At 36.4% G+C, this 10,989-nt stretch overlaps 1 protein-coding gene across 1 annotated transcript in view; it reads left to right on the top strand.

Annotated features, from left to right (window-relative positions):
* Nucleotides 1-367: 367 nt before the first annotated feature.
* The window catches only part of LOC145986969 (far upstream element-binding protein 2-like), a 50,758-nt gene continuing 40,136 nt past the window's right edge, over nt 368-10,989 (top strand). The window contains exons 1-4 of the mRNA XM_083121435.1: nt 368-476; nt 4,272-4,544; nt 4,951-4,993; nt 6,866-6,971. Of these exons, the coding sequence (XP_082977561.1) occupies nt 368-476; nt 4,272-4,544; nt 4,951-4,993; nt 6,866-6,971 (531 nt within the window). The remainder of the gene's footprint in view (nt 477-4,271; nt 4,545-4,950; nt 4,994-6,865; nt 6,972-10,989) is intronic.

The raw sequence follows: 10,989 nt of genomic DNA, 5'->3' as shown, positions 1-10,989 counted from the left end.
CTTCATATTTTCTCTACAAGTGTTCAATATGTGATCCTTTCATCACACTGCAAATGTCCCAGCGGTATTAGATTTCCTGCCAAACCTTTTGAAGCATGTCTGTGTCGATGGTCGCAGCTGCCTGTGTTATTCGGACCCATAGCTCATCGACGTTGCTGGGAAGATGGTGGGAACAAATACACTTTCTTTATGTAACCCCAGATAGATGAATCCATGGGGTCAAATCAGGCGAACAAGGTGGCCACGGAATCGTTCCTCGACCAATCCAAGTCTGTACTTCACGATTGAGGTAGGCGGTTACTTCTTTAAAAAATGCAAATCAGCACCCACATCTTCACGCAATTGTGACATTAGATAATTCTCAAGCATGTCCAGGTATGATATGCCTCTGACAGATAAGCAAAGGCTCACACCTCCAGTGGCAGCATCTGAAACTAGCAACTGGAAGCAAATGACGTGCGACAATAAACTTGAAGGTATATTGTATTCATTGATGTATAAACCATTTCTGTTGCACATAAATTTCTTCACAATTAACGGTTACTTTTGTATAACTAATTTAGAGAGACCCTGTACATTGTGTATCGAAAAACCTGCAAAAGCTCTTCTCTCAAATATATTACGATAGAATTCTCCATTAAAATTCTAATGTTTGTGATTACTTGCATATTATGACCTGTAATTACCAAATGTCCCCATTTCTTATTCGTAAATACCCATGTCATGGACGTTTAAAATGTTATAGTCTCATTTGAGTTATGCATTAAAGTTGTTTCCCACTTCGGGAGTGGTGTTATCATGTGAAAGAGGCCATGGAAGCATCACTTGGGTTTTAGCAGAAAGCTCATTTTAAATTGAGGAAAATTAGAATATGCTTTCCAAAAAATGTCGCTTTAAGTCTCCATATGTTGAAAGCAGATCACGTGTACTGCCACAATTCTAATTATCCACATTGGTATTATAGGTTGTGTAGGTACATGTTTTTATCTAATGTTTCAATTTTCCATGCATAAGTCCTTAGGGTACAAAAGTGCAGTTAAAAATATTTTAGTTAAAGGAAAGAATGAAGGTGATTGATGTGGCACCACTATGCCAGCCTTCTTTATATTCTTTCTTATGTATATATTACTTGAAAGTTTAAATGTTGTGTGCAAGGTGAATAACAGATACAATTGTTTAGAAAGAATTTTCACTTAACTGACAGGAAAGTTATAACATACTGTTGTACTAATGTATATTTAGAATATTTGTTGATTAGTGTTGCTGAGAATAATCCTTGAATTGTTTTAAAAGAAATTTGTACTCATGATAGTGTAAGGAAGTGCAGCTTTACAAGCATGAAACATTCATATTTAGGAAATTATCAGTAAACCAGCTAGAATGTGGATTTTATTCAGATCATTCTAGTGATATATGGAAGACTCACTGAGAAATTTTGTGAATTGTCTGAAATTTCAATTTTTGTGTCGAAGAATAGTGTGTGCACAGCATATTTACTTTCAGGTGCACAATGCAAGCATTTCAATTGACATGTCTGCAACAATATTTTTTGGAGACCTATAAGGGTATAGGGAAGGGGGGCATAAGTTGATATACCACTTGCATCACTGCTGTTAGTAAACAGTTTCATCTATTGTTTTGCCCTCCTATAGCTAGGGATGGCTGGAAATGAGTAAAAAGTCTTCTTGTAGTTTATGCTACCTTGTTTTGTCTTTTTTGGATTTAGCCTTGTTTGCCCAAGTAGGTGGTGACTCAAATCTAGCAAAACACTGTGATTTTTACTCTGACCAGTGTTCAGCATTTGCAAGCCAACAACGGTTTAAAGAAAATTTGGTTAACATATAGTTGACATGGGTCTGGGTCATTCCTATTGTCAGAGCATAGCTTTTCTTTGTTTATCTGTAATAGAAACTAGGTTGTGCAAGAATTCAAATTTTCTTCTTGCTTGCCTTGTTTCTACGTCTGTATATGTGATCACAACATTCTTTTGTTTACGGAAAAGTGAATCTGCTGTGCTACATTTTGATTCCTATTTAATGGCAAGCTTTAAGACAATATTATCTCAAGTTGCTGCATTTCGTCTTGGAAATTGGGCTCATTTGATATGGAATAATGAAAGTTCCAATAGAACTTAAAGTTGGCCATTTCATGTTGTGAACATGCTTAATGGAACAGTTTATTTCCTTTGGTCATGTGAACTATAATATTCCCATGGATTAATACTCAATTTACCTTCACAAATTATATATTTTTATTTGTTATTTCGGGAATCTAACTAAAGCTCATATTACATGAAATTAGCTTTATCTTGGTCACACCCATGGTTTAATTTATTGAAATTATCATTCAACGCAAAATTTCTTTGTACCCACAACGTTACAGCATTGCCCTAGATTGAATTTTTGCATTGTACAAAATATGATGTAACTTTTAGGATCATGCTCCTAATGACATCCCCATTGATAAAATATGCAATTAGATTCACAAAACAATATGAAATGCCTGTGTTTTCCATGAAGTGCACATCTTTTTGCAAAATATTTGCCACATCTCACATGCACATAACATGGCAATTGAGGTTGTGTGTTTGCCTTGCATTTTTGCGTATCACTGTTGTCTGTTACATCCTTGCTTTAAAGAAATTCATGCAAACTATGTACACACACATTCTTCTGTTCTCATTTATCACACAGAACAGTCTGAAACATTTTTCCCACCACTGTTTTGTACCACAATTATAGCATTTTTAAATCTTATTTCTCAATAAAACATTGCCACCCCACACCCCCATCACCCTTACGTCCTTTCCATGACAACAGACTGTATAGGCTGGACCTCTTTCCATAACAAGCACATTATACAGAGATGAAATTCCGGTAGTTCTATGTAATGCCACAGCACACTAAGAAAGGAGGCTCTGGAACATGAAAACACAGCCAGTACATGGGATTTGTTTTCTGCATTGTATCCTTTCATCAGTTTTGTCTAATATCCCTATTGTTTCGGTGAGCCAAAACTGACAAATTTACTTTTAAATTCAAGTATACCAACAGAAATTAGTTACTGTCCTATGAAATGTTCCTTCTTGATCTGTAGCTGAACGAGCTGCTAATGCGTGGCAATACCATTTCAAAATGCCAAATTACATCCTTCCATGTGTCAATTTAAAATTTTGCAGACAACCTCGTGGAGGGAGTGGCATCAGTCTACTTCAGACAATACCTAGTTCCTTCTCTATTCCCTTGATTTCTGATGTACTAGGTTCGTTCAAGGTTGACCAGATTTCTATTGCGAGGGGAAATAATGGAAAGTCCTACAAGCACCATACTAAGCTGGTTTTTCAAGTATTTCCACAGAGCATCCAACCACAGTTGTCGTTCCCTGAATCCTTGGGCGTAGAAGGAAGTTGACTGCTGTCTTAACCACTGCAGGACATCTTTTGTGTCAGTGCTTCATCGTTCTTCAATTTCTACCCTCTTGTTTGCCTTTCCAAGGAGCTCAAGCAAAACTGATAATCTAATCACTGAGGGCTAAGTCCGGAGTGTACGAACATAACATCAAAACCTCCCAGTGCATTTCAGTGAGAGTTGTTGCATTCAAATTGACTGTGTGGGGCTGTGCATTGTCATGATGAAGAATGACATTTTCAGATAACATTCTCAGTATTTTTGTGAATTGCATTCCATATGTCATCCTTGATCAATGTGCAGTAGTACTGGGCATTAATTCTGACCCTTACTCCAAAAAAAATCCATATGAATAACATCTTGTTTGTACCAAACATGTCCATGTGGTTCATTCATCAGCAATTATCATTCTTTGCCAAACTACTGCAGTTCTTTTCCTTTTTACATTACTGATGCTATCTATATAGCAATCTTTGAATTTTTTAAAAAGTGTCTATTGAAACTCCAAATTAGCCCTCCTTTATAAGGAGAAACCATTTATTTCGGCAGGAAGTGAAGCAATTGCAACCATCCTCATTCATTTAGGATGTGATTTTTTATGTAAATTTTCACCCCCTTCCAAAATTGTGTTGATGTATGTGTGTGTTGTCAACAGTGTGGGCACTCAGATTTAAAGGAACACAAGCATATAAGTTCTCGGACGAAAGTAAGCAACCTGCTACGTAAAAGAAAAGTACTTTAGAAGTTCTGATTCTTTAAATCGATCGCTCAAATTTTTTAATTCAATTTTCAATACTATTAATTCTGAATTTAGTAGGAACTTAGGGCAGCAGCTTAATTGCTTATTTGCTGTTTTCCTTTAAGAACCTGAAGCCAAGAAGGTAGCAGCAGTGAATGACCCTTGTGGTGCTCAATTGGCTGCGTTAAGGCAGCAGCAACAACAGCAACAGCAGCAGCAACAACAACAGTCACAGTCACAAGGTGCAACAACGCCGCAACCAACGCAAAACCAACAGACACCACCACAGGCTGTGCAGGCTGCCCAACCTCGTGTAACGGGTGCAGCAGTCCCACATGCCGGCCTTGGTGGTGTCCAGTCAGAAGACATTCGGGTCCCGGACAAGATGGTTGGCTTGAGTGAGTATGCAAATGATTTTTTTTTAATCCTCTCCAATTTCAGGGTAGCTTTGCAATTTCTGCCTTGATTTTTTTTTTTTTTTTTTGCAAAGAAAAGGACAAGTGATTAGTACCTGATAATTTGAGCACCGTTGTTTGTTGTCCAAATTTGTTAGCTCAAATCGTGGCTTCATAAAAGGAATATATGCTGTTCTATACATAAGATTGGTTTGATTTACATGCTTGACAGATCTGTTAGTAGTTTTCCTCTTATTTTTGTTACTTTTGAATATGAAAAGTATTACTGCTGTTTAATTAGCTGCACAGGCTGTTTTTCTTTAACTCTGGATGAGCATATGAAGACCAAAATATTATAACTTCCAGCACACTTAAGAAATTCCCTGTTGAATTTCTTGTGAATATACAGAGCAGATGTTCCATTCATATACCATAAGCTCGTCAAACAAAAGGTAAATTTTGGTATTTCCTCAAACTGTCGATCTTAATGTGGCTTTTTCTACTTCTCATAGTGCTAAGAATGTTAACTCACTCATAAATACTAATATTTCAGTCGTGCTCGGGAGCTTATAATGAATATTGTACATCAACGGAGTAGAACGGAAGGTCCAGGAGGAGGTGGCGGCGGTGGCGGAGGAGGAGGAGGAGGAATGTCTGATATGGGAGGAATGGGCAATCATGCTCAGGTAATCACACTGGTAAGTTGTAGCATTCCTCTGGGATAAGATGTCTGCTGTATGTAATTTAATTTTAGTACGTAAGATAAGTGTTTGTCAAAGGGCGTCCCTTTTATGATTTCTTGCTGCTGTATGACCAATAATTTATGCATATGTTTTTGGTGATAATCATTAATACTATCATTACTCGGATATTTCTTGAAAATAGAGATGGGATGGATTGGCACTTTATCTCTCTTCTGTCATCGGTAACATTGCTAATAATTTTATCTGCCAGATATATCTTGTACATCGCCTATAACTGCGAAATTCTAATTTTAAAATTATTATGGATATAAAGGTTTTTGAAAGTAAAAGGGACAAACTTTGGCAAGCCTTTATAGATTATATTTAGCACATTAAAAAAAATATTACATTTATCCTTAATTCAGTACAAATAAGACCAGAAAAAAGTTTTCTCAGGTTTACCAGCAATCTTCAGTTTTCATCTATAATTGATATGACATGGAAAGTACACATCTAACCAGGATCAAATTATTTTCGAAAAGGCTACTCCTAGTGTGTCCCATTTGAGCTGCACGAAATTTGCTGTCCGCCATTGGATCAAGTTGCACCGAAAGGTCTGGGCAATTTTGAAAAGATATCCAAAAACCTGAAAGTCTTGGCAAAATGAGGGGGAACCTTGTTCATAAGCATAATTGAAACAGTAATACATTTAATTAAAACATTTTTTACTTGTTTTGTTGGAATTGAGAATTAGTGATATTATGAACAAATTTTGCCATCAATAAGAATTATCACATGCCTTTCAACATGGAGCCACAGTAGTCTAGTCAGTTGGAATTTCTCTGGCCTTGTCCCAGCAGAAAGTAGCTCTGTGGCTCACCCAGCCTCAATAAATGGGTACCCCGGGGGACATAAAGGTGGTTGGAGCACTGTGCTGATCACCTCCAAAATCGCAAGAGGTCAATGTGTGGGGCCCTATTGCCACATCCGCTAAATGTTCCTTCATGGCACAGTACAATATGCACAGGCAACTTTGTACTACCTTTCAACATAATGAAGCTAATACTTATTCACGTGTGTACATGCTAGAGGACACACTCTCCGAATGCTGAATTTTTCATTATCTTGTTTTCTGTTTCCTGGTAGACCGAATAGCAGGTAGTGCCTAATAGTGTCTTCAAACCTGTAAGTACAGTTTCATGAGCTGAACGTACACATGTAACCTCTAAAAATATGAGAGGGTGTTTTATTTCACCTCATTTCTTGCTCAAAATTTTCTTTTACACTTCATGTATATCAACACTTTTTAATATGAATGTCCACATAACAGCATAAGATAATTTGAAGAGTATGAAAAACGTTTGTGCTTCAAAGTCTTTTGTCGTTTAACGTCCTCTTCTGTCCAATGTTTTGAACTTGTTTTCCACATTCTTCCTCAGGAGCCCCGGGTGTTATTGGGCTACTTTAATTCCTGGAACCTGGAAATAGGTCCAAATAAGTATGTATGTACATCCTTAGATTAGGTTCAGAATTCTGATGGACAGATTACATTAGGCACAGTTCATTACACTCTCGCAACAGAGAACAGGAACAATTATGAAGTCACCATCTTCCAAAGAACATCATTTTTTTTTTATTTAGCCATGAATCAAAAAGGATTTTAATTGTTTTGGTCGTGATCCAGGATGGTCCACAGCAAGAACAAGAGAAACCTCTGAGAATTAGTGGAGATCTTCAAAAAGTAGAGGTAAGGATACACCATGTGATTCTTTAATGATCGGTCTAGTATGGTTGACATCATATTTTAGTCTCGTTGTTCAACTGTGCATAAGCCGGTTTTCCCACTAACCTGCAATGTCAATTAAAGGCTGTACACTTATGGATATGGAACTTTTTACAAGTTGAACAGTGATTTGCGACTAAAGTGTTAAAAATATGCTTTATGTAGTAACTAGGGCTAATGTCATATTTCCACTTAACCTTTTGACGCCCAAGCCCTTTTTCAATAGTAAGCCTCGGTTGCCCAAGCCGATTTTGAGCAAAATGCAGAGTTTCAATTAAATGAGTGTAGTTCGGAAGCTAATTGCACTAGAGAGATGAGTGATATACCGTTGTACGCGCAATGAACCAGAGATTCAGACTATATGAAATTTTTGCAAATTCGGCGTATATGTGGCGGGGGGGGAGGGGGCTAACTCTCAAAACGACCTGGACACAGCGTCTCGATCGAGACGCTTGGGCACCTAAAGGTTAAAGCTTATCACAGAATTATATGTGGGGGAAGGGGGTAGGATACATTGTCTTCAGCCTGTAAATTGTAACAATTCAAAATACTTAAAAATTTAATAAATTATCATTTTCTGGGGAAAGAAACTTGAGATAGCAAATTATTATACTGAAATGAAGTACATGCTTACCTGTGAAACTGTTGGAATTACATGATAGAAATCTACCAGCTTTGGTTGGGAATAGTCCTAGTTTCACATACTTCCAATGTATTACAAGTTCCATGTCTTCCCACAACGATGTTAGAAAAATAATGAAAAATATGAAATTTGCAGTTTCCATAACATTGACACACTATGGAAGTGTTGCAGGACATTTCTCTGGACCAAGATTCTCAGATTTGGGGAAAGTATTAGCCTATGTTGGTGTCACTTTCAGATCCTAATACTCGGCCTTCTAAAATTAAATTAAATTCTACATAGTTTTTCGGAATTAATTCTATGAAGTATTGTGTGGCATTTTTTTTTAACTTGGAAAAGTGTTTACAGGTATCAGTGGTTAAATTTTAAGTAATACATCACCATTGGCTCAGACTTAATTTTAAATTTCTTCACCCCGGTCCCTTGAGAAACGTAAAATTAAGGTGTAAACAGAGTTGGGGTAAGTGAAAACACTACAGAATTATCTGGAAATTTGATATATCTAAGAAAATGTTTTTACATAAAAAGCAGGAACTCTGTTATAGTTGTTAAACTGATAGGATGTGTTAGATAAGTATTATAACTTGTACCAATAAAGCTGCAGGTCTACTTATAATAGCGCATTTTGTTTATCAGTTCTTGAGGTCTGAACCAATGCAAATTCTAATCAATGCTTATGACTTGGGCCCAGGACTTGGTTATAACATATTTTTTATTTGGCATCAGATCGTGTACTGGGACGAGATCTTTACATATCTGATGAAAATCATCTGAAGTAGACCAACTTGATAAAGCATATTTTTACATATTTTACCAATTTTGCTTCTTTACAAATTTCTTCAATTTTCTCGTAATAAGACATATTTCTGTATAATTTCGTAATTATCTTGCATATACTGTTGTTTTATAATTTAATTTTTCTTCATACATTTAGCACAACTGATAGTTCATATTATTGATGCTAGGATAAGAAAATGACGAATGAAGAATTTAAAAGCAGTTGCAGTCTTCTTTTACCAACTGAAAATAGAACAATAATACCCCCTTTTTTATCCCGCTGACAATTAATATTCATTGAAACATTATTGAGGGAAGATGTTATCTCATTGTTAGGGGCATGCATATTTCGTTTTTAATGAAAAAACTAAATTTGAAAAAAACATTGTAGTGTTAATTTTTCATGTTTTTGAAAGGTGTGAGATGCATTTTGTGACCATATTTTGTCACGAAATAATGCGAAATGAACTGCAAAAAGCGAAATTAACTCTTAAACACGAAATTCAGGGTTTATTCACCGACGCGACACCTTCTGAAGTCTGAAATAAACTTAATACTCTGGTAACTACATAAATGTGATATTAGAAGTGAAATGTTAATTCTGTGGAATAAGTGTAGTTTTTAAATCAAATTTAGGATTATATTCACAATTTTAAAACCAATATGTCTTTTTATATACCACTTTTCATCCATTTTTTCACCGCTATAACACCGATATTTTATTTTATTTACTGCTTTTGAACCCGAAATTGACTCCGTTTTTGTACCGATATTTTGCTTTTTTATTTACCAAAAATATGTGCCTCTACTCATTGTTGTGCAGGATTCTGGCTTCATTTAATACTCCACCCCCAGCCTAGTCTATCTTCCCTGGAAGATACTGAATCCCATGTTATGAGAAATTCAAAAGTACTGTAGTGCATATTTTTGGATTTACTAGGAATATTTCTACCTTTTTCTGACATATTTTTCAATTTTTGACATAATTACATATATATTTTACAGTTTTATAGAACATAACGTTCCGGGCCCTACTTATGGCCGTACTCTTGCAGATGTTGCTTATGCCAACACTTCAGTATTATAGAAATATACGGTGAGTCACATAATTATTCGGACAGATAAGATTTCTGAATATTTACTGACGTAGTCGTGATATAATACGATGATAAATATATAATATTTATTTAACAAACAAAACACAATATGAGCACACTGTTAATTATCTTCAATTATGTTTAATATAATATATTAGTAAAATATTTTCATTAAACAAAACAAACATTGTTTGTGGGTTAAACAAAATTATTCGGACACATGGAAGGAGAGACAGGAAAACACGCTTGAAAAGCAACGAACAGAAATGTCAGTATCTGGTAGGCATCCCTTTCAATTTTAATACCTCGGATAAACGATTTGGCATACTATCTACCAATTTTCTGGTGTACACTGGCGATATGTTGGCCCATTCATGTTGAAGTCTCTCCTTGAGGTCTGCCTTCGAGGTTATAGGTGTTTTCCTCACTTCTTTTTCCAACTTACACCAGAGGTGCTCAATGACGTTCAAGTCTGGAGACTGCGGTGGAGGATGGAGCACTTTTGGGCAGTTGTACAATAACCATTCTTGTACTACGCGGGAAGTGTGCTTCGGGTCATTATCTTGATAAAACATAAAGTTACAAAGAATGCCCATCATTTCAGCACTAGTCTTTAGATTTGACTTCAGAATGTCAAGGTAAAGGTACCTGTCCATTGTCTGTTCGATGAAAGCCAATTTACCAACGCCTTGGGCCGACATGCAGCCCCAAACCATTACGTGACCACCCCCGTGCTTCACTGTTGCTTGCAAATTTTTCCCTCGGAGCTCCTCATTTGGTTTACGCCACACTGTTACCCTCCCATCTGACTCACAAATATTGAATTTACTCTCGTCAGTGAAAATTACCCGATTCCAACATGTCTGATCCTTTGCTAAGTGTTCCTTTGCGAACACCAGTCTTTTTGTCCTGTTTGGCTTACTTACAAATGGCTTTCTCCTGGCTACACGGCCATGATAGTTTGCCCTTCTGAGCACTCTTCGTATAGTTTCAGGATGACTATGCTTTCCACACTCCTCAGCTATCTCAGCACACACCAATGGAGCACTCATCTTTGTTTTTTCTTTAATTTTCCTCAAGATTACTGTCTCTTCTCTGGGGGAGAAAATTCTTGGTCTCCCTGTATGACCATGGGACTCGATCCTGTCTTCATCTTTAAATCGCTTAATAATATCTGCAACTGTACTTTTTTTCATTTTCAACATTGAGGCAATTGTACGGTAAGTTTTACCCTTAGCGTGGTGCCATATCACTAACTGACGTTGTTCAAATGAACTTTCCTTTCCTCTTCGCCCTATTTCTACATAGAAAATGTTCTTATATCACAACTTTGTTAAACAAAACGCGATCGTAATTGCTACAGAAACCTACAGGAAACCAGAGTTAATATATATGAACAGAGTATGAATCAATTTGTAAATCGAAATTGTCACTGTATCGCAAACTTACGTTAACATTTACTATG

The sequence above is a fragment of the Lepisma saccharinum genome, chromosome 1 (genome assembly GCF_977018435.1).
Source record: "Lepisma saccharinum chromosome 1, izLepSacc3.1, whole genome shotgun sequence".
NCBI classification, from domain to species: domain Eukaryota; kingdom Metazoa; phylum Arthropoda; class Insecta; order Zygentoma; family Lepismatidae; genus Lepisma; species Lepisma saccharinum.
This window is presented reverse-complemented; position numbering and strand designations above follow the sequence as displayed.